General features: G+C 45.0%; 1 protein-coding gene across 6 annotated transcripts in view; it reads right to left on the bottom strand.

Moving 5' to 3' along the window:
* Positions 1 to 11,980: 11,980 nt before the first annotated feature.
* Positions 11,981 to 24,827, bottom strand: part of DPF3 (double PHD fingers 3) — a 193,899-nt gene continuing 181,052 nt past the window's right edge. For all 6 annotated transcript variants that reach the window (XM_019282288.3, XM_039551924.1, XM_039551925.1 and 3 more), the window contains one exon: positions 11,981 to 24,760. In XM_019282288.3, the coding sequence (XP_019137833.2) occupies positions 24,690 to 24,760 (71 nt within the window). In that variant the 3' untranslated portion in view covers positions 11,981 to 24,689. The remainder of the gene's footprint in view (positions 24,761 to 24,827) is intronic.

Raw genomic sequence — 24,827 nt, forward strand, 5'->3', positions numbered from 1 at the left:
AGTCTTTGGGAAAGAGGGGGAGGTGTTGTCAAGGGAATTAACCTTTTAATTGCTGGGAATAAAGTTGTCCTCTTCAGAAACTGCAGCAGAAGGCTATGTTCCTCCTTCTTTTCTCTGTCCTTCTGTCTTTGACCTACTCTTTTGAGAGCTCCCATCATTCTTCTGCTTGCTCTTGCTCTCCCCTGGCTCTGTGCCTCTGCCACTTCCTCAAGATCATAACTCACTTGCCTCCTTGAGCAGGGACAAACCTAAACGGCAGGGATAAGGAAGAGCTTCTGGCAGGGAGCCAGGGTGGCTCTTGTCTGAGCCACAGCCCCTGGCCATCCAGCCTTCTACACTCACAAAATTTCTAACCCAGAAACAGCCCACTTCCAGCTCCTACATTGGGTTCCCCATGCAAGTACCAACATAAAATCGTGGCTCAAGCTGCCTGGAGATAGGAGAGGGAAGGGAAAGCTGGTGCAACCCAGAGGAGCCGGGACCACCTCAGCAAAAAACTACTGAAAACTTCAGTGGGTTCAGAAACATCAGGACAAGATGCCACTGCCTGTCTGACTCATCCCTAGGAGTAAAGAAACAGCAGTGGCATTGCATAGCAGAGACAATAAAAAGAACAGGAGATGTAGTGGAGCCAAGGAAAATACGCTTGGCTTTTTTACTTTCTGCAAGACACAAAGCTAAGCTCAGGCTCAGCTGCAGGCTGTCTGGGACTGATGTATGTTTCATAGGGGGCCTGGGTTTAAAGGGAGCCCAGGGCTGCCTTATAAGCAAGTCCACTCAGGTGGAGGCAGGCTGCAGTCAGCACTGGCCCAGGGTGTTGGGCAGAGCAGCTCAGCGTGGAGCTTGGCTTCCCAGCAAGCCTCAGGCCACATTTCCCATGAGCTTGTTGTTACCTTCTGAACAGCTCAACAGGAGGTGTTGAGCTGTTGAGTCCAGCAGTATCTTTCAGTGACCTTGGGGACAGTGTTTTCCAGCAAGTCCTGCATTTAAAGTGAGCCAAAGCTTTGTATTGAATGACTCCTCTGTTACACTGTGGCCTTGGGACAGTCACATGTTTGTGCATTCAGCACGGACTGAACCTGCTGTTCCTGTGCCACTCTTGAGGCACACCATGGTCTCCCTCAGTCTCTTTCTCTGCTGAGTGCCTGGGCAGTGTTCCCTGCTTTGCACATGTGCAGCACCAGAAAAGCAGGCAGCATGCAGGAGCCGAAGTCTTGCACCTCCCAGGGATTTTGTGCCTAGAGGAGGTCCTGCTCATTTACACATGGCCAAACAGGCACCTGGCACTGTTCTGACAGTACCAAAACCAATTCTTCTGGTTTTCATCAACATACTTGAGTGGGAGTACTGAGGGGGAGCTCAACCTGTGCCTCTGCAGAGAGCATCACAGCTCTGCTTTACCCAGGAAACAGCCCTGGTCTCCCGTTCATCTTTTCATTATAGTTTGTAAGATTGGGGAATTCAAGCTCTTGTCTGGAGCAGACTAGTAAGAGATGGTTGTGGGTCAGAGCTGCCAATAATGCCACTAATGCACTCTCAAGGACTCTCCACAGCTGCACAGCATCGTCTTCAAGATGAGGGGAAACGACAAGTGTTATTTCTGCCCCAGGAAGGCAGAAGACATTAAATCAACATACTGAGAGCTGATGAGAAACAATAGAGGCACCAGGACAGCACAGAGAAAGGGAGAGTTATGAGACCTTGGTGCTGTGGGCCCAAGAGGCACAGGGACATGCATGCTAATTTCTCCTTTCTCCTGCAGTCCTGAGGACTACTGCGTGCTGCTGGGCCATCGACTCTGTAAAAGTAGTGCTGCTGGGAAAGGATGGTGCTGTGCTACTGCCAGCTGTACCCCTGCAAGAGGTGGAGTGCCAAGTTCCCCTGCTGTGGCAGGATTTCCAGCAAGGGGATGTGCTAGAGGATGCCCTGGCTGAGGGATGGCTGCAGACTTCTCTCCCCTCACCCCCGCAGGAAGCACAAGCCCTGGAGGCTGTTGCCAGGGAGGGAGACACATTTCCGTGCAGGCAGCAGAAGCTCTCTCTCTGGATTGCAGCTTTGCCAATACCCAAGGCGAAGGGCACAGAACTGCTCCCTCACATTGTTTTGAAGAGTTCAGCTCTTGATCCAGGTGGTTTCCTTGGGGTGTATTCCCTGGACAGCAGTGCCTTCATCACTACCCCCTTGAAAACACTGAAGTGCAGGTTCTTCATGGTTTGTATGTGAGTGAGAGCAGGATGAAGCACGGGAAACCAGTACAGGCCAAAAACAAAAGCCCAGGCTCAGAAGGAGGTGAAGAAACACCAGGCATAAGCTTGGAGATGCCGTGCTAATCCTAAATGCCTCAGATGGGGAGGTGGAGGGGAAGAAAGGTTTTTTTCACATAGTCCTTTTCAGGAAAGAGCAGACTCAGTTCAATGGCTAGACTTGAAGTTAAAGGGTTACAGCCTCTCATGGAGGCAAGTGAAAACACAAATTGATCAAAGCTGCCATTTTTTACCGATACCTTCTTTGTTCAGAGGCACTATCCACTTTTCATGCTGATTGTCTCACTGCATAATCACCATCGGCAGCTTCCCTCACCCTCTCCTAAAGAGATCCTTTTGCATGGATTTTTCCTTTGCAAATGCATTTCCGGGGACAATAAGAAAGTTGCAGCATAAATTAAACAAGATGCCTGGAGACTCTGAATCAAAAATAATGTAGAGGAATCCTGAGTGAGAGGGGAAGAAAGAGGGAAGCTAAATGCAGTGCCTGCCTGCTGGCTTCTCCCTTGCCACACTCACACCAATTAAGTGTAGCAGCACAGACAGGGTGGCCAGGGGAGTACCTTTGTGCGCAGATGCTAATTTGTTCGCAGGCTGCAGAACACAATTAGTGAAAGTGCTGCTCTACACATTCCCAAAACCAAAGAAGGAATATTTGGGAGCACAGAGAGTGGAAAGGGCACACACATGCCTGGATCAACAGCAAGCTGGATTTAGGGAAGATTTCTCTAAAACGGGTACTGTTCACCTGGCACTTGCCATCAGGATCACCAGGCACTACAAATTTAAGTCCTCTTTTGTAATTCAGAACTGTATACTGCCATTACAAAATAAGCAGAGGGGAGAAGAAACTTCTAAAGGCAGGTGAAAGAAGTGCAGGGGCATTGAACTTAAATCAAGGAGAAATGGGCCTCACAAGTCTTACACAGAGTCCTAATGTCAATACGGTAGAGACAGGACAAGAGGATACCTGTTTTCGTAGTAAAATACTGGGTTTAGCTGTGACAGGTGGATGGATGGATAGATGGATGAATGGATGCATGGATGGAGAGTCAGATTGCTGTTTGTCTGCTCCCTCCCTGCTCTTTCCCCTTTATTAGCTTAAATGTTGGGTTTTTTTAAAGGATAGGAGCACGCAGAAATTAAATGCTCACTCTCAAAATGAAGCTGACATGAGCCTCTGGCTTTGAGGATGGATTAGTTTTGAAGGCATAGTAGGCACAAAATGAGGCCGGTGAGGGCTGGCGGTGGAATTCCCAGTAGGGACAGGTTCTTTTAAAACACAGATTAAACAGGGAGGAAATGCACAGCGTATGAATATGAATTGATGCTGGGCCTTGCCTGGTCTCGCTTCATTTGATAAAGCGCATTTCCTTATTGCATGTCAATTATTTACATTATTTAAATATGTATCATCAGATGAACATGTCAGCCCTGAAACAGATACACAAATGCACACGGAAACACACACGTGCACCAGAGCATGAGGCAAGGAGTCACACACCAGTTCATGGGGCAGATAATGAGCGGACACTCCTGTGCTCAGTGGGTTGTGAGGCACAGGCACCCCTCTGCCCAGTCCCTGATGCATTCCTTGTGCTGCCCCTGCAGAAGACTCGTCTCTCCTCAGAATAATTTGAATGCAGGCTCTGCTCAGCGCCGCGGGAATGTCAGCACCCTGCAGGAGCCCTGCTCCTCAGTGGTGCCTCTGCTAATCTCCGGTACGTGGAACTGCTTGTCTGAGAGATAGTTATTCCTCTTTCATCTGCACAAGTTCACAGCAAAGGAAGCACAGGAGAGCTACATTTAAATTAGATAAAATCCCTGTGCCCAACGATTCTCCAAAGTTAGTGTTATTAGTGAAGATGCTAGTTGTCGATATCACACTGTTTCGGCCTCTGCCAATGTATAAAATCCTGCTCTGAATTCTTCTGAAACAAAATTGTTTTTTTTATGTGATTCCCATTCTTACAAGGAATTTCTGTCCATGGCTTCTGCTCCAGGTGTATGAAGGTATGGCACAGGTTTGCAGCAAGCACTGCCACCTCTCAGTTCTGCTGTTTGCCTCTAACTCATGAGGCAAAGTAAAACTCTACTCTGAATACCCTGACCAGTCATCAGACAAAATGTGGACCCAAATTTGCAGTTTGACTTGGCAGAACGGCCTGGCTACAGAAGGAGTAAAATTTTTCCGAGAGCAATTTGTGCTCTCTGCACAGAGAGCGTTGTGCACAGCTCTTGAAACACTGAAGGTTAGGGCAAGGTTGAACTATGGACATATGGACAGGCCCAAGACAAAAAGTGGATTCTCCTGAGCTTTCCACTGTGTGATTCCTCTCCCCCAGGCTCCTCCCAGCTCTGAGAAAGTTCAGAACAACAGGGATGTTGACTGGAGTTAGCTAGATCTGGTGAAATGTTCCTAAAAGAGCAAGTAGGGCGTGGTATAACAGGTAATTTTGCTGGTAATTTTACTAGCAAAAGAAGAACTAAACACTTCTCTCAGCACAAAATTTGATGGGTCAGACTTTTTGGCAGGTGTGAAGCAGCATAGCAGACTCAGTGGAGGTACTCCAGTATGAACCAGCTGAGGTGTTTCCCAGAAAAGCTGACTGAGGCAATTCCATTTCCCCCTATGCTCTCAGCCTGCTGCTGCCCACTGTGACAGGGGCTGCAGCAGCAGCCTGGGGAGCAGCCAGGCATCCTCAACCAAAACAGCAAACCCAAGGAAGCACTGCACATCAGGTACAGGTGATTTGCGTAATCGACACAAAGCAGCATCCTGCTGTACAAATCCTCTCCCTCCAGTCAGGTAATCTTCCATTCCCATCTTCATCCTGCAGTCTCTTTGCTCCTACTTTCCATCCTGTTAAGCTTCCTCCTACTCACCCATCGCCATCTTTCATTCCCACTCAGGCCCTCAGCTTCTCTGCACACCAGGAACCCAATACCTCCACTGCATCTCTGCACCTCTCTGCTCTTCCAGCCACCTACCTACCACTCCCACAGGCAGAAAGAAGATCCTTGAGAAATGAGGACACTTAACTAGCTGAAATGGAAAGGAAGGGAAGGGGGAGACTTTCAAACAGTTATTAGCCATCTGAGCAGCCTGCCAAACTCCTCAAGGGACATTGCAACAAAATCTGTTGCTGGAGAAACCTACCTAGAGGCTACAGCCATTGGTTTCAGATGGCAGCAAGGTGACAGTCACGTGTAGCATCTCAAAACACAAGGCTTTGCCTGGAACTGAGCACTCAGCCCAGCCACAGTGGTGGCTGTTCTCCCCAGGCACAAGAAAAACTCTCTGTGCTCCTGAGATCAACCCAAGAAGTGATACTAGAGGCATACTGGGTAAAACATTTGAAAAAAACAATTAAAAAAAAAACCAAACACAAAAACCCCCTAAAAACTAACAATAACACAACCATTTATGCTTCAAATTCTGTGCAGCTACAGCAGGCCAGATCTAGAGCCAGGATGCATCTCTCTACCTCTCTGTCTCTGTCAGTGGGCATCTCTGCCTGCCGGTGCTCAGCGCCTGAAAACAGCTGGTGTGTGCCCATTTGTTGCACTGACATCTGTCCACAGCCACCTCCTTCAGCTGGAGAAACTCAACTCCTGTTCATAAATAATTGCCCAAGCAGATGCTGGCAGGTCTGGGGAAAAGAACTCGGGAAGGTCACAGAGCAAATGCAGAGCCTCCTGCCGAGCGTAGATGTGTCATGCTCCATGTCTGAGATATATGGACTCCTCCAGGGCCTTACTGGGGCATAACTCCCTCACCACCAGGGGTGGTAACATGCTCAAGTCTCCCACTCCTTGTACAAAATACAGAGACAGGATGGGATGACCTCCACTGCACCTGGTAGTGCCATGGGAAAGCAGCCCTGGGCCATGCCATCCCCTGGCTGAGGAGCAGAGGCTGGTGCTGTCCCAGGAAGATGCCAAAGGACAGCGTGGCCCTTGCTGTAAGGGTCATGTGGTGTCCTACATCAGGGAAGGTTGGTCCATGGTAGTAAGATCTGCCACCTTCTCCTGTCTCCCTATCAGAGCCTCTCAGGCAGCAGGAAGAGGAGATCTCCTGCAGATGAAATGCCTCTTGTTTCTCTTCTCATCACCTGAACTGCCATTGGTTCAGATCAGCTTGAGCTCCTCTGTGGCCTTTTGTCACTGTCCTTTCTTTTAAAAGCACTCCCAAGGCTCCTGCTGCTCAGGGAAGCTGCTGGGGCTGGCCAGGAGCAGGATCTGACAGGGCCTTATGGTGGGGTGGGGCGGTTGGCACTGGAGAGACCAGCCTGAGGACTCCTGCCTGCTGCCTGTGTTTTGGGCAGGAGCCCACAAGCCTGAGCCTTTCTCAGGCAGAAGAAATAGAGACCCTTGCTTCTGGGTTCCATGCCAGTGCTGCTCAGCAGCTCAGCCCAGCTCTCTGGCTGGCAGAAGCACGGGGGATTAAATACACCATCATGTGTAAATCCTGTGTTTAAACAAATAATTCTCTCAGAATAACAGGCAGGCTTTTCCACATGAAGCAAAGCTGACACCTGACTCTTCACCTGACTTCTCCCAGGAGAATATTTTAATGAGGCCCACAGCTGTAATATCACACAGAGAACATTAACAATGCTAATTACCTAAAGTTTAGCCCATGAATACTCAAACAACCATACCTTGGAGATGAATTGTTGTTTTGGCCCAAATGAGGCACCAATGGCTTGCACCAATGGCTTGCAAAGTGAATCAAGGCTTGTGAGAGCATCAGAGACAGGCACACAGAGCTGGCAAGGCAGCCTCCACAGCAGGGGTGGTAAAGAAAACAGGTGCCTGGACAGAAGGCAATCTGAGATTGCAGAGAGAAATTGCCTTCAGGTGGCCAAATCCCTCCTGAGAAAGCACAAAAGGTGTTGATAGGTCTCTCAGCATCATCTCATACAGGATCTGTGCAGAGAAAAGGGGGGGAATATTGAAGGAATTCTTTGCCATGCAGCTGTGGCTGGCACCAACTGAGCCTGGCACTGTGCTAGGAGAAGCCAGAAGTCCACACAGATACGCAATGTGTGAGCAAGGTCTTGCCTGGAAGAGATCCAGGGCCTTTGCTTTGTGCCATATGCGCAGCCATCCTGCAGCTTCAGGTCACCACGGAGGTGCCGGGGTGTGCAAGGATGAGTGCTCTGAACCCACCAGCTCCGTGTGCTGTGCCCCCAGTGCCAGAGCTCTGTCTGCAGCACCGTAAACACAGCAATGTGTGCTCTGCTGCACGGAGCTCAGCTGCCACCTCAGCCTTCAGCCCCTCATCACAAATGCTGCAGGGCAATGCACAACAAGGGCCATCGTGCAGCAAAGGAAGCTTAGTCCACCCAGGTGTCTCTCGGAGGGAGATGGGAATTTTGAGCAGTCTGTGTTGCTCAGCTCTAATTGAGCACAAAAAATCACATGGCAGGCAATAGCCCATTAGCAACACTGCATGCTGAGGGGCCTTTTAATTATTTTTGTGTTCCCAGAGGACTACAGAATGCTCTTCGTAAGCATGGTGTGGGAATGCCAATTAGGTGGCCTCCAGCCCTGCTAGACAAGGTCTGGTCACATCACCTTGCGTCACAGGCTGAACCCTGCCCTCCATTTTCACCCCAAGTCTGCCGTTCTCTGCCATGAAATATTTATTAAAGGGAACTGCTGCCTGTCGCAAATGGTGATTCTCCTGTCTCCTTGCCAAGGTCAGGCTGCTGGGGAGGTACCTTTGCTCTCCATAGCTTCTCTTTGAGACTGATGTGTCTTTCCTCCATTCAGCACAGACAGCCAGCCTTGGGAAGGAGGCTCTTTCAATTCCTATGGGTTCTTATTTCCCAGGAATAAGGTGGGCATGTAAACAAATCACTAAAGCAGAGGCTGTGCAACAGTGAGCTATTGTGGTATCAGAACAGATAGATTCACTAGGCCATTTCAGGACCACGTAATAAAAGGCCACTAAATCAATTTCTGCTGTGATGAAGAGCCACCTTCATTCCTTGCAGTCACTGTTGTATCTTCTCAGGAAGCTTCTACACTTAGAGATGAAATCCTGGTCCAGCATGTCGCAGGTTCGGTTTGTAACCGGGCGGAAACACCAATTTAGTGTAGTGGTTTGGTCCAAAATACTCATTACTGTTTATCTGCTGTGAGATAAGAATTAGGAGAAATGCAAAGCAGGCACCAAACTTGAAAGAATATAAAGAAGTTTATTAACAGACCTAAAAGAAGAAAAGAAAATTATACCACCTTCAGAACTCTCCTCCTCCCCCCACCTTCCTCCCTTCTCCCACTGACAATGTGAAAAGACAACCCTTAAGATGTTCAGTCTGTTTACCACTTCCATAATAACCTTGTTCAGTCCATTTAGAAAGAGAAGTCTCTTCTTGCTCATGCTATGAAAACATTATCACAACGAGACAGCTGCCCACTTCCAAATATTGTTCAGTCCATTTAGGAAGAGGAGTCTCTCTGCCTGCGTGTGAGTCCCTTCCCCCGACTTGCAGCTTTTCCCGCAACTGCTTTCGAGGGTCCACTCTTGAAGTTTTTTGGGGTACAATTTTAAGGTTGAGCCGTTCAGAAACAAAAACAGAGGCCCTTCTCCTTCCCTGGGAGCAAAGGGTCTTCATCATCTTCATCGTTAGGACTATCTCTGGGAGCATCTCTAGGGACTGAAGTTTTCTCCTTTCCCATTTGGAGCAAAAGTCCTCATCTGGTTCATCTCTAGGGACTGAGGTTTTCTCCTTTCCCATTTGGAGCAAAAGTCCTCATCTGGTTCATCTCTCCCTGTCCAAACTTCTCATGAAATTACAGCTGCGTCAGCATCTGCCTATCTCAAATTGGTGTTTCTGCCTGGTTAAAACCGAACCCGCGACACAGCAGAAGAGGATGGGAGGTTCACCCTCTACTGATGTAGTGCTAGGTTTGCACCCACCTGGAGTTTAGCTGTGGTTTGCTGAATTTGGATTTACTGTTTCATGCAGCTTTTGTACCAGAAAAATGGTGAAGGCTTCAACCACAAGCTGTTTGATTATCTTTTATCAACTGTAGTGAATGAAATAAGCAGGCACAGCTTATCTTGCTCAAGGAACTATGGTTGAAGTGTCAAATAGATTTTCTCCCTCTATGGACAGATACTAAAGGGGTAGGAAAATATATCTGAGATCAGGGATAAATCTATTAAAATATGAGAACCAAAGTATGGGATTGCCTGTGGAGATAACTGTCCCTAATAGTGACCTGTAAAGGAGGTTTGTGGGCCAAAAATATGAGGACCAAGGTGCATATAGAGCATGCACCCCACAGCTGGGCTGTGCCCACTCAGCTGCAGGGAGCCAGATGCTTCAATACGTCTGGGGCTGGAAGTGCAGCTTGTTCTCTGCGGCGGCTGGTTCCTGGCAAACCTGCAAACCTGTCTCTCCTTTGCCATCTCTCTTGACAGCCAGTGAGTCCCAGCACACTCGTTCTCTCCTTGCATGGCAGCTGTCCCATAGCGCCAGTGCTTTCTTGCTGTCCCCTGTGCCTGTTCTTGCTTTTTGGGTGTGTGCTGGGCTGTGGGGATGGGAGGGTGGGAGCATGGAGAAGCTGCAAACACCACCCAGCACAGGACCACACTACAGATTTATGCAGAGACTTAATGATGTTTTCTGTTTTGTCTTTTTTTTTTTTCTCCCTTCCTAGTTATTCCTAACATTTTAGTTGCTTTTTTGACACCTGCTCAGCCTTGACCTGTCATTTTCTCAGAATTAGCGATGATGCTGAGATCATTTTCCCGTGCAGTGATGGCTGATTTAGAGCCCCTCATTATGCATGTATAATTAGGGTGGTTTTTTTCCCCAGAAGCATTACTGTGCATTTATCGACAGTAGATTTCATCTGTCATTTTACAACCCAGTTCCTCATTATCATGAAAAACTTCACAGTCGACTTTTGTTTTGACTGCCCAGAACAGTTTTTTATTCTCAGTAAACTTCTCACCTCACTTTTCCTCTTCTTTTCCAAATCACTTTTTCAAAGATTAAAAAATACATGTCCATCTTAGATCTTTGGGTAATTTTTCTTCATCTGTGAAAACATATTGTTTATTTACATCTTTTGCTCTACTATTACAAATACTTTGTGTCTTTTATTGGAACTACTCCACTGGCAATCATACTATTATTCAATAGCATTGCACTGGAAAAAGTGGGGACAGACATACAGAAATAAAACAAGCAGCAGTCCCATTTTTAGGACTTAGCAGACAAGGTACATTTGTTTTGATCTGTGATTTTAATTATCTTGTAAATTCCCATCAGTAAATTTCATCTCTCACTGTATGTAGTGTGTAATATAGCTTGCTTTTTTTTTTTTTTTTTTTTAATGCACCCATTTCAAAGTTCATTATGCCATTCCAGAGACTAACGCTGATAAAATCCTCATCTGGATTCAAGATATTGGCAGAAAGACTAACTCCTCAAGTCTCTGGCACCAAGGTAACATCTTGTCATAAATCCATAGGAAGCCAGATTTCATTACTTCCCTTGGTCGTGCAATTAATTGTTTGCTCTGGTGTTGAGCACCTGAACATGGCTTTGGGCAGCAGGAAAACCAGAGGTATTTTAATGTTGTTCCTTTGCTGTGTTTTACTTGATTTTTGTCTCAGGATTATGAGATGCCAGGGATGTAAAACAGCTACCGGGAAGATAACAGCTGCCAGAAACAGAGCCTTCTGGTTTGTACTTTGAGCTGTGCATACTGTGTAGAGTTAAAAAAAATAGTGCTTAGAATAATTTAAAGCAGAAATCTGTTTAGTTCCTTCAAAATAACCCGTGCTTGGTTTAATAGATGCTGGATTAATTGCGTGCTGTCTGAGAGCTTTTGTTCCCCTCCAGAGTGGCTGTGGTCTGTGCCACAGAGGTGAATGCTACTCTACTGTATGGCAAATTTGACATTGAAGGGCTCTTTGTAGAAATAAGACTGCCATTCTCTCCCATTGTCCCTTTGATTAAACAGTGCCAGCAAAAGAGACAGTTCTGATGGTTGTTTTCATATTATGGGCATCTGGCTACTAAGAGCTGGGCTGAGATCACCAAATCACAAGCTGCTTTAGAGATGTCTGTTTATGCACGCTGATCCCACAGTGATGTGATCCAGAAAAGTATTTGGATATGCACATTGAGGGGGGGCAGGGAGGAGAGAGAAACCATTTCTGGGATGTGTGGTGAGGACCATTTGTTGCCTGTGTGTGCTGCTGTTTTCCAACTCCTCTGGTACCCAAACCCACAACTTTGCTATACTCCTGAAATAACCCTGGACTGGGGATGTTTTTTCTTCACTTTCACGTGAACAGGCTTCCGGTGACCTCTGAGGTACTTTGCGATAAAAATAAAGGAAATCTAACATACTACAGAGTGGACTCATTCATTAACTGCTCCCCAGGTAAAACTTCTTTTGTAGATACTCACAGCTGTGTGAATCACCACTCAGTGATGGCCTGGCCATCCCTCAGACTCTTCAGCTTTGGTCGCAGGGATTTCATAAGATTATAATGTCTTCTGGACTAGGTTGCTGGCACCTTCTGTTTGCTGCATAAACTTTAACACCCAAAGTTCTTCCCAAAATTTTGACCATCTCTTTTGGTTAGTACCAAAGCAAACAAGGAAGAGGGCACTCCCATCTCATTCCACTCATGTGTTATCCAAACAGATACAAAGGTACAACAACGGCTACAGGAGTATTTTTCCTTGAACTTTTAATTGAAGTGCTTTAATATAAAAAAAACAGTACATACAAGTTCTAAACTCCTGTTTTCTGCAGTTGTTTACACTTTTTCTAAGTTGCAACAGAATATTAGCTATGTAGGTAGTCAACACTGCTAACAAACTACAGTACAAGTTACTAATAACAGTACAAGATGCTTGGAATACATTCTTGCAAATGTGTATGAATACCAAAGAAATCCTGAGAAGTTGAGAGGTTTCCAACACCCATTTTCCACTCCTCTCAAACCCCCGTAGGATTTCGCTCACAGGTTTCCTAACCACCAAAACATGGAAGGGCCGGTCCTTGGCTGGTGCAAGCTGTGGTGGCTCCAGTGGCATCCACAGAGCAGTGTGAGTTGCCTTGATTCACTCTGTGCTGCACAGCCGCCTTCTGGCGGGGTGAAACACCATGCAGGTTTCCATGCGTGACAAACTGATGGGCCTTCTTGGTCAGTGCTGGCTTAGCGCATTAAGCAATATATTTTTTTCTGAGGGTTTCAAGGCTGATCTCTTTCTCCAAGAAGCAATCAGATCAGGATGAGTGAAGAACAGTCAAGAGCACCCCAGATTCTCATACTGCTCTAGGTAAAGCTGGGCAAATTTCCCTTAAAAAAAGCCAAGTTTTGAAGCCACCCCATCACCTCTCCTCCCCCAGAGAAGGCTGGCAAAGCTATCAAGCACTTAATAAAACTGAATGTGAGATAAGAAGAGCAAAGGTCCTCCACACAAGCCATGTCAAAACAAATCTCTACATACAAACGTTGTAACAATACAGTCACTTCAGAATTCCAAAGAAAGGTTCACACTTTACAAAAGAGGGAGAGGGGGAAAAAAGTAACACAAGAAGCTGTCCTTACAATTATGTACTGGTTCCCAAACCTGTAACCTTAGTCTGTGGCCGCCAAAAGTAAACAAATACCAAGCAACATAGTGTAAACTCCAATGAGGCCTCACAGGGTGTAGCAATAGGCAACCTGGAGGCGTGTACAGAGCTGAAAAGGAATTTGAAAGAAAGACAGGCATTTTTCTCCTATTCTGGTACATTTATATAACCAAAGACACAGTGACAAACATACTACAAAGATGTGTCTCTCCAGCCTTTGAGCCCACCTACTTGTCACCCAGGATTGGTCACAAAAGGGTTTTTCCTCTGAAATGAGAGTGGTATGTGAGATTTTCTTCAGGCAGAAGCCCTTATTTTTTTTCCCCTGACTCAGTTGTTTTGGCTTGTCCCTGTACATGCCATGTGACTAATAGGACATTTGGGTTCATCTGACACTGCTGAGTTTTTCTTACAGGCATCAATACAAAACCTCCTGGCCCTGGAGACCAACATTTCAATGGCATGCTTCAGTCAGCAGCAGCCAAAACTCCTCCAGGCTATTCACCAACTGGCATTGCATTATTTTGCTGGGAAGCTACAGAAGATGACGAACCCACGACAAGGTTAGCACTTTGATTCATCAGCACATTATGAAAAGACTGAACACCACTGTCTCCAGTTCAGAGTACAAACATAAAATTAAAGTCCACTTCTGCTGCAAAAAGGATAAAGGGCTATTTAGAGGATACAGAAGCTGGCATATTGTGGACAACATGGTGGTGGCTCACAGTAAGAACTCTTCAGCTATATTGCCTTTTCACTGACTTTGATTTTCTATTCAGGTTAATTTGCAAGTATAGTTTTCTCCAACCACATTTTCTTGACACCACAGTTATTGCATTACAAAAGCCACTACGATGCAATCACTCAACATACACATATATGTTGTATAGATAGGGGTATGTACAGCCAGGAAGTGGGGCAGCTTCCACCCCACAATTTGTTTCCATAAGGGCAAGCAGATCCCAGTTAGGTGAGACAGAAGTAACCTAGAGCATCCTCAAATGTTGAAAAGAAGGCTGTGAACATACAAACAGATAGAAACCCCAAAACCTAAACAACAAGAATTAAGGCTCATAGAACATCTCCTGCTTTGTAGCTAACTCAGTTGCTCTAAAATGATTCTCACCTCAAATAATTTTAAGATGCAGAATGTGCAGTAAGTGCAAAGAGGTGCCCTCCCCTGTGACTGCAGGGAGTGGATGTGCTTTCTCAGTATTGCCTAGAGGTTACCCAGTCCACCTGCTCTTCCCTAGCCCACTGTCTTTATGACAATAAGTCTTTTGCTAACTTGTAAGACTAGACTATTTCATTATGAACAAACTTCAAGGTTAATGTATTAGAAGACTGGAAACAGATACCCTGATACTTTTAAAACAAATAATGCATTGTACACTTCGTGCTTCTCTGAATCCTTTTTCCACAGAGCAAAGCATCGCAATGGCAAGCTTTCCATCAGTTCTGAGCTGGCACAGCCAGTTCTAAGAGTTAAAATGTAGATCAGGCCTTCATAGTCTTCCCTGCCAAAAATGCTCCCTGTCCCCTGGAGAAACCAGTTCATTCTGAATATTTCTCTGATGTAGGCATTTCTGCTCTGGGATCCACAGCAGGTCATCAAAAGCTCTTATACTGGCCAGTCATCAGGAGCATTTTTTCATCAATTTCTGTATTTCTTAAACTATGTGCAATAAAAATACAGCTATGCACAATGAATTTGAAAGCCTTTATTCCATAGCCAAATTTATTCATTAGACTGGGAAAGAGCACAGGAAGGTACTCAGCTCCTCAAAAAGTTCTCAGAAATCAAGTCAGGAACTTCTGATGTTGTAGGATGTTTTTTCATCTTTATGCTGAGCCAAGCTTTAGCACTGAACTGTTGTGTGTGTCACTGACATGGCTTTACACAAGAAACAAACTTGCTGATTTCATCACTGCAACATTGAGCATCATCCCAGGTAAATGACACTCTGAAGACCAAAAGAGCTCTTGGGTACATTTGTCTAACAACCTCATCTTCAGACCTTCCATGACCCATATAAAAGCCCTTCAGTTTTTTGCAGAGGGCTTCCAGGACACAATCTGTCAACAGGAGGCAAGCCACAGAAATGGGTGATGCTGTGGCTGGATACACTCCATGGTTCTATCATCTTTGATAACAAGAAGTAGGATGGGAAGAGTCCAGCTGGTCCCCAGAGCTCAAAGCTAGACTTTGTTCAAAATACCTTTTTATTTCCGAAATGAGGCGATGTGATAGCAAAATCAATAAGGTACCCCAAATAAAAGCCCTCAAGTTACTTTTTGAAGGCATTTTTAATGATAAACCAGTGCCAGATAAAGGAGTAAGCCTCTGAAGTCAGAATCCAGTTCTTGGATATATTGCTCTCCGATTGAATTATTCTTAAAAGGGGGAGTAACCTAAGAGCCTTTACAGTCTATTTTTAAATGAGATGATATTTTTCATTTAAGTCTCTGTAACAGAATAATTTGAAAATAACTGAGGAAACCATGCAATCACAGATGATCTGTGTTCAGTGTGCTCTGCTGAAGCTGCTGTGACTCCACTGCATTAAGAAAAGACATACATTATTCTGTAGCAATTGTCCACGACACTGAGGCTTACAGCATAAATATTGCAATACCTCATCCAGTTTCTGTATGACACACCAAGTTTTATTGCAGTAATGTCTCATAATAGATGAAGGTGCTGCAGGGTCCTGTTTGGCCAATTGCTATAGGACCCTGGAGTACATTTCATAAGCAGGGAATATCTCCTATGGGAAGGGAGTTAAGATGAGGACTAGATGCCAGGAGAACTAGCTAAAAGCTTCACGTACGGTCCTAGAAAAATATTTTCTGTGCCTCACACCCCCACCTTCTCCCAGCCCCTCCATTAAATGGGAGGTTCATTTCCTTGCTTGCAGATAGTACTGGATGCAAGATAATGGAGCATGGCCCTGCCACGCACAGCAGAATGCCTCTAAATCAAGAAGCCAGTGTTCTTTGCCAATGTGACAGATTGAAAAATGCTTCTGGTACTTCCATGAGTGGGTTACTAAGCAACACTTTGGCTTCCAGGGAGTAGCCCTGCTGGATGTGATCTCATGCACCGGCAGCCTGACCATATCCCCAGCTGGAGCACTGGGGAAAGGAGGGCAAGTGTGTGCCGGCAGCAAGGCTGCATTTCTTCCCTTGGCTGTAACATAGGTTCCTTTGGGATGAGCTGTAACCACAAAGGAAAAATACCCCAGAGGTGACCATGGGCCCACTCATGGGATGGCTAAAAAGCAAAGACACACTCTCAGGACATACCGTTGGGAGAGAAGTAAAGCTTGGAATGTTTAAACATCTGTGGTGTATCCTGGGTGCCCGTCTCAGAGCAAATGATGCTGAAGAGGACTGACTCCAGAGAGAGATGCTAAAAATGAGAGGGGCTGGAAAAGATTTCCACATGAAGAGACAGAGAGATAGAAAATACTAGAACAGATTAGAAATGCGTAAGAGAGGGGAGGATAGAGCTGACTGAAGTGAGGTCTCATACAGGTAGGGAAAATAATGTGCTGCTGTCCACTGTTTCCTGATACAGCAGTGAGGAGTTGTTTACAGAAAAATCAAAAGGCAGTATACTGAAATCAGAGAGACATTTTCCCTGGTTGCTGACTGTTCCATCATTATCTTGTGCTGAGATTTCTCACTTTCCTTTGGAGCTTGTGATGTGGCATCACTGGAGCCAGAACAGGGCATAAACAGACCAGACCAGACTTAGAGACAGAGATAGAAATAACTGTTTTCTTGCATGTGTTGGGTGTGCTCAACTATTAAGCAGCCACACACCTTTTCGTAAAGACTAAAGTCCACGACTTAGACTTGGCCTCTTTAAGGATACCAGGCAAACTCCTTAAAGTCAATGGATGAATGTTGACTAAGAGCAGCTGAGAATCAGTCCCACTTTTTAGAACATTGGTTCTCTTTCATGTGTTGATAAATCATGTTGCAAATACAACTCAGATTAAGTTGTAAGCGGTAATGTATTGCCCTGTTTTGTTAGAATGCTGACACAAATTGCAAAACAAGTAGGATTTTCTCTTTCCTCCTTCTTTAGTAACACTTATTATAAGACTCTAGATCTATTCCTGATCAGTGAGCAATGTTTACAGTAAATAACATTATGATATACATATATATATGTGTGCATATATACATGTATATAAATTTGTATATATAACTTAAAGTCTCCTAATTAAAAATCAATACTATAGCATCACACAGTAAGGCTCTGCCAATGCCATTATTCAGAGATCATGACTCCAGCATTTTAAAAGTGCACTTACAAGTTGATGACAAAACAGCTTTTATCTGGGAGAAGAGCTATGATGTCACAGATTTATCCTCCTTCTATTTTCCTTTAGAATAATGGGGACAATGTTGTCCCAAATCAAATAAAGGATCAACAGCAAAGATTGTAACTCTATCTTCCTCACCCCCAATTTTAATTGTTGATGTTTTTCTTTTCAACCACTTCTAGTGAAAAAAAAAAGCATATACCAATGGCACATTCAATCTGAAATGGGAGGTGAAGAAAAGGTGAACCAATAAAGTAACATGTACACAAGCCTCTGGTTCTTAGGAGATCTGACTGAGTAGCACAGATGAGAATTTACTTAAATGCTCTTGAGCTTCTCTTTACATCTGCAATTCAATGAAATAAATTATTTCCAAGACTATCCCCATCACTTCTGACCCAGGCTGCAGTGCTGGAAGAAAGTTTAAGTAAACAGGAAGGCTGCTGATCTCTGCTGCAGCAGAAGAAATGGAAAGACATCAAGGTAAAGAGGAAACATCTCTTACTTTTTTTAAAGAACATTTTATGACTAAAAAGTCTTTATGAACTACTGTATGACCTTAATGCTGAGTTGAGATTAAATAAACACACAAGCTTGATTCCCTGCAATGATCAAAGGTTTGTTGAACACTTCTAAGGGAGAGATAAAAGCTGATGGTTTGATTTGGACCTATTTCTGAATTGTTCTAAACCTTTCAAATCAGTTCTAGTATACACTGTCTCTGAAATATTGTGAGAAAAAAAAAGAGAATGAACAAGGCAAGATGTTCTGTAATGAAGCTCAAAGGAGATGACACTTGGAAATTCCTCATGCACAGCCTTCCCAAAATGCAGGGACACATCTCTAGTGTTACACTCCTAGGAGAGCTATGAAGGAAGAGTAGGTTAGGTATAACATTCATGTCTTGTTCATTGATTTTCAGCAGATACTTCCTTTTTAGTCCTGCTCGCAAATTCTGCACTGGCAGTACATTGTGAACATCCAAATGAGGTCCTGTGTCCAGCAGAAGCACATGTTGAGGCTGAAACAGATCTGTGCTCCATCAGAGTTCATGGGCAGCAGGGGGTTTGGCCTTCCAGGCAGAAAATCTTGAGAACTGGAAGGGAAGTCCCTATCTTGTAGGCACAAGGGTCGCTGATGAGAATTAGCAGGTTCAATGGCTTGTATGGCAATAGCAGGAGGAGTTCTATCCAAGTGGACAAAATACTGGACTGTGCTTTCTCATACAGAGGTGAGTCATGGCAGCAAAGACCTTTCAGACTGCTATGGAAAGGAATGCCCTCCCAGCCAACCAATGCAATCATTCAAGATGTGGAACGGAGATGAACATGAAATGAACATGTCATCCTTTATCAGTCTTTCAGAATACAAAGAATAAACCCTGCCCTTCTCTCTCCCTAGCTTCTGAAAGTGGGAAGAGATGAAATATTTCCTGAGTCACCGTGGAGGTGAAACCTATAGTTTGTTACAATGAACTGAATCAGATGGATAACTAGACTGACAGGAGTCTGAAAGAAAATATCAATACCTGAAAAATCAGCAATTTTCAGGTATGAAGTGTTTTGTTTTTAACTTCAAGCACACAAAGGGCAGTAAGCTGATCTGAAAATAGTAGTTTCCTCATTTCAAAACAGCAGTAACAACATATATTCTAAATGCACTGATGTAATAACTCTTTACATTTTCACCCAGCATGGCAGAAATACACAACAAATATTAATAAGCTGTTGGCTTGATTCCCCAGCTGCAAAATGCCTGGCATTCTCACTGGCATACAATAAAAGGGTAAACCCTGAAGCCCCTTCTGTCCCCCCATGTTACTTGCTGTTCTTTACCTTCCCCCTACCCCTCAGTTATGTGCCTCAATGCACAGTGCTGGGGGGACTGTCCAAACACGCCGGTGGTGCAGCTGGAGAGACAGGACAGTGATGCACCTCTCCTCTAACCTGTGCTGAGGCTTGGCCATCAGGACAGCAGAATTGTGCTTGCACAACCTGCAGCCTGCCTCCTTCAAGACAGCCACTGACCCCAAGGGCCGAGGACACTGCCTGGGAGCGTCAGTCACTCTCTCCCTTGTTTGCAGCGCAGTGAGACCTTGTGCCCCTGCCAGCACCACCAGAGACAGAGCTGGGACAGTGCCAGCACTCTCTGCAAAACTGCTCCCCGGGAGTGGGGACGTGATGTTTTGGCCCTGGATGATGGCACCGGCACTGGTAGAGTGGGGACACTGCCTGAGCCTGCATAGCCAGGGGAACATGATGGGGAGTGGGCTGGGCAACTGCACTTGTAAAACAGTCCCCTTCAAACCAGAGACACCCGCCTCCTCTCCCTGCCCCTCTAGCAAATCTGAGTTTATCTTATGTAAACCAGACCAGATTTGGTGCCTGCCCTGAAAAGCCATTTAACTGCTGCTGGGGCTGGAGGTCATTGCTAGTAATTGTATCACCACTGAAGATGGATTTGGGTGCCTGCCAGTTACAACTCCTTCCCTCTTTCACCAGAGGAGAAGCACAGACACTGTAATTAAACTTTTTTGCTTCATCTGCAGGGTCTTGGATCTGTCACACCCAACTCCTGGCTTGTCACCTGTTCCTATCTCCCAGGCAGCATCGTGGGCCTGTGGCTGGCAGAAATAAATGGGGTAAGGAACAGCCCAGAAGAGCTGGTTCTTCTTGCTCTGCCACATCCTGGGTCTGCATCACTGTGAGAAACAGCAGCACTTGGGGCTTGCACACTGTTTGTAGGCTCCAAGTGCTTTGCAAAAGCAGCTAAGAATTGCCATCCTGCCTTTTCTCCAGAAGCGAGGCACAGATTTGAGTACCTGCCCACAGCAGTGCTGCAGTCCGTGTTGTAAGAGGAAATAAACCCCTTGCTTTATAACTCCACATAGGTGGGGCATGGGGAATGTGCCGCTCCCTGACTGGCTCAGAGCAGCTGAGTGCCCCTGCGATGGGCAGCCAGGCACGACCCACAGCACTGCGGGACAGGCTGTCCCCCACCCAGGTCAGTGGCTGGGAACTGAGCTCTAGGTTTGGCCCTGAATCTGTGAGCATCCCTGCCAGTCTGGCTGGGGGCCCTGTCTGCAGACACCCCCTGCTCCTGCCTGGCAGCCGTGGTCACCCTGCTCAGCTGCACGCTCCCCTCGTCCTGTCATGCAGTATATCGTGCAAAAGTGGGAGATGCTAAGATCATAATGAACCCAGAACTAGTTAGAGAAGAGGGCTTTCCTGTCCTGTCTGCCTGCTCCTCTCAACAGAACTTATTTTCACAAAATTATAGAACTGGTCAACTGTTGAAATGTCAGGTGACCTCCTCGTGATCATCCCACAGCCTCCCATAACAACACTGAAAAGATAATCCATCTTTTAATCATGTCCTCCATAAGATTTACATTTTCTTTCCCCACATGCTGGTGCCAGATTTTTCCCAATATAAATTACATTAACTTTAAAATTCAAACACTGAAGTGATTCTTTCTAAAAAGATTGAAACAATAATTTTCAACTCTTCTGATATTTCCCCCATAGTTTTTGTATGAAATAATTTGCCAGATTGGACTTTGATGTATGAATAATTATGGTTCTCTCAAAAGCACATTTTTTAAAAATAAATATATTCCACACAGAAAAATCATGCCCAGCTCTAGCTGGAATTTTCTTGCACACAATGCACACTATCCCTCTGGCAGTGACAAGCTTAATTAATATTCCTTTCTACCCCCATCTACTCGTCACCTCCCAAATGACCCCTGTCACAACACATGCTGTAGGTGTAAAGAAAATGCTACAGCCCCATAACACTGCATGGTGCAGGAGAATCTTCCTTTGGGGCAGAATTGACTAAGCTCCTTTTAAAGAGAGATGAAAAATCATTATTTCAAAGTTATTTAGAGTAACATTTGCTTCAGAAGAACACACTTGATGGTGGCTTTCCTAGCTCAAGAACTGGTCTGAGGTATGTTTACAGAATGTAAACTGTGCAACACAGCTATGGCAGCACAGTTTGGAGGCAGATTAGGACCCATCTCGTGTTTCTTAAACGTATTGCCCTTTCCAAGCTATAGGGGAGGCTCTGTGATGGCAACATGAGTTGACTTCCCCAGTGGTACCACTTGGATGCCCCTGTTCAGTGATCATTTCTCCACCCCTCTGGTTTCTGAGTCTGCCACCACACTGCTCTCCTCCTCAGCAGTCTTCCCACCATGGAGAGGAAACTGGGCAGCGCAGCACACAAATGTGATGGAGGGAGAGCCAGACGCAAGCCATGGTTTCACACAATACAGCTGAATTGTTCAATCTCTGGAACAGCCCGAGGTAGCCAACACCCAAGGAGATGCCATTGTGGGCATGAAGGAAGTAATGTGCAATTTACTGTATCAACAAAGATGATCTTCTCTAACTGACCTTTTTTAGGTTATCCAAAAGGAGTTGCTGCCAAAGTTACCTGAAGCTGCCTGGCTACACAGCACACAGTACAAAGCTGGAGAGATGAAACACAGCTGGTCCACTGTGGGTAAGCACCCTGTCACACTGATCTCAGATGGCAAACACCACTTTGGCATTGAAGATCTAGCAATCTGTCCTTCTGTCATACCTCATTAGTGATGAGCCTTCAGCAAGGCCACGGAGGAGTATTTCTGAACATGAAAGATATTGCTGGCTGCAGAATAGTTGTGGGAGGAGAAAACAGTCAGCACTCTGGATCAAAAGCACAAAATAGGAAAGCAGGTGTGCACAGAGAGCACAGCTTCTTCAGCAATGTCTCTGGCATAGGGATGGAGACCACTGAAATTCTGCACCAGCTGGTCCCACCAACCAGGCTACCAGAGACTTACATGATGAGCCATCAGTGTCTGCTTAACACGCAGGCCAAAACAACATGCATTTCCTCTCCATTTAAGAATGCATTGTTTTACTCCCCCAAGGTCAGTGTAAACATCAGGAAACTGGAAGGCGATGGCCATTTTTATGATGGAAGTCTCTAGGTCCAGCAGGACTGGTAGCTGAGGACCAGCCTGAACGCTAGCCCACATCTGCTGATCCCACCACCAGCACCACCATAAAAGTTTCCTCCAGCATACACACTTCTCAGCTCCAGTCACTCTTGCCAAAACACCCATTTTCTGTGAGAGAGCCCAGTGGTGTCTCTGGTGAATACACACTTGCACTCCTGGCCACAACAGCCACAGGATTTTGTATCAGACTGAACCATGTGATGATTCCAAAGTGCCAGATCAGCAGGGTTCAGCCACACCAACAGATGGGTGTAAATGCTCATGCAGATCAGCTGTGTCCTCCAAGGGCTCCCCAGGGCCAGGGCAGTTCCAGGCTGGGAGGAAGATTGTTTATTTTACATTTGCTCTAGAGCCTTGTCCCAACAGGTATCAGACAACTGATGCAAGTGCACAGGCTTCCACTTTGCTCTCCCCAGACTTGATGCTCAAATTTCTTTGTGCTCTCAGCTCATTCAAGGACTGTCACATGGAAAGCATAAGGTATTGAATGAATTTTACAGGTAGCCAGTGCAGCTGCTCCAGGAGAGATTTGGTCCAATACAATTAGGATAAATACTTCCTACGTTTTTTTGTAACAGGTTAAAGTACTCCTGCTGCAGCCTGAGAAGAGGCTGGAACAGTAGGTGGGAGAATCCAGTAGCTGACACAGCTACTTTCGGTGTGTAAGCTGAACCAAAGGGGAAGCAACTAGCTGAATAATGAGGAAAAGTGCACTAGGTCAGTATAGCTCATTCTAACTAAGTGTAATTAGCAGGAGAAGGAAGAAGGAATCGCTCACCAATACTGTTTCACAATGTCTTTCAAGTATTCAGGGACGTTTAATTTTGCAGAAGAGTTTCAACCAATATAAACGTGCCAAATATAATCTTCAGTGTCCTCACCTACTTGTACCAGCAACATGAGTCACATGCTGCTTGGGACTCTCAAAAATTTATATTATAAACCCACTTAAATCTATGCATAGAAAGTGATATATATCATACCCAAGAAAATGGTTATTCTGGGCTACTTGGCAGTTCAGGGAGTGGTAGGTTTTTAACCTTAAAGATGTATCTTGTAGAAAATATTTGATGTGCTCATCCTCCTAGTAATGTCTTAAATTATTCAGAGAGATTCAACTGCAATATATTTGTTTCAATGGATGCTCTCACTTAACATTTCTTCATTTCACATGTAAAGCTTTGTTTAAATAAAGTAGAACTATTCCTATTTAAATTTTTAGATCATTATGAAAATTCTTCTTTTCATATTAGGTTCAACAAATTATTCTTTTCTTTAGAGCTGGGGAAGGTTTTTAGACAAATTGTGTCATTGGCCAAAAATGCAGTTGTAGAGAATTTGGGGGAAAAATTATTTGGAAATTCAGTTATATCTTGATAATTACTTTGACAAAAAACAGTAACACTTTGGAAATGCTGAAAGCCTGGATTAGGCAACTCCCAGAAAACGCAGCTTTCAGTTGCAGAACATTTTAGTTTAGAAATTTCAAAAAATTAATCAAAGTGCTTCATTTGACCTTAAGCCAAAATTGTTCCTTTTTGCAACTTGTTAGATTGCTCAGAAAACGGACAGTTTTACTTTCTATGATCAACTTAAGATGACAATTTTTCTTTTATTCAATTTTCTGAGCTAAACAAAAAGTCAGTTACATACATAAGATTTTTCACTCAGAATTTTCTGAACAAAAAGAAATTACATGTCTGGACGGTATGCTGGCATTGCAGTGGGACAGTATGCCTGAATATCCTGAAATACCAAAGGCAGTAGGCCATCTGTGTGTGTACATACCAGTACTACTCTTCCTTCAGATACACTTAAAACAGATTCCTAATGATCTGCCAGATCAGGGCATTTGATTCAACGGAGGAAGGGTCACCCCATAAAGTTTTGATCAGTGCTTCTCTCAGTGACAATGTGCTCTTCATGAACTGGGAAGTACTGAACTAAATGCAACTCTTAGAGCACCCCTCTTAAGCCCCCATTCATATACAGAGTGGTTGCAGTAAAGAGATTTCCAGTCAAGCCTGTGAAGAGAAACACCTGGTGCTGCTCCCAGCTGAAGTACTCACCAATAATTCCTTGGGAAATATCTTACTACTTTTTCATTTAAAAAAAGACTAAACAGAAAGCACAAGGCCACACAAAATTGACTTCGCCATGTCAGTATAACAACCCTCCCCCTTCCATAATGCATGTGAGCCTGTTAATGGCAAGCAGCAACCATGCATAGCAGTGAAGAGATTTCATCTGGAGCATTGGGCAAGTACACAGTCCTAGTAGAGCCCAGGAGGTCTGGCCTTAGTGACAGTGAATACCACAGATACCTCTTCCTGTATTTGAGTGTCCATTCGTTTGGATGTGGGTTGTGTCTTTGTGTTCTGGATGGGAATTGTGTGCTGGTATGGCAACACCAGGAGCAAGGTGTTTCTTGACTGCTGGAGCTCCTCAGGCCTGGTAGCCAAAAGCTGATGCTCTCTCTCTGAGCAGCTCCTGGCACAAATGACAACTCCAGCTCCCTGCAAATAAAGAAATCCTTCTTAAAGGAATAACATAAAACCCAGGCACTCAGGGTTTATGTCAAGA

Source organism: Corvus cornix, chromosome 5 (genome assembly GCF_000738735.6).
Source record: "Corvus cornix cornix isolate S_Up_H32 chromosome 5, ASM73873v5, whole genome shotgun sequence".
Taxonomy (NCBI): domain Eukaryota; kingdom Metazoa; phylum Chordata; class Aves; order Passeriformes; family Corvidae; genus Corvus; species Corvus cornix.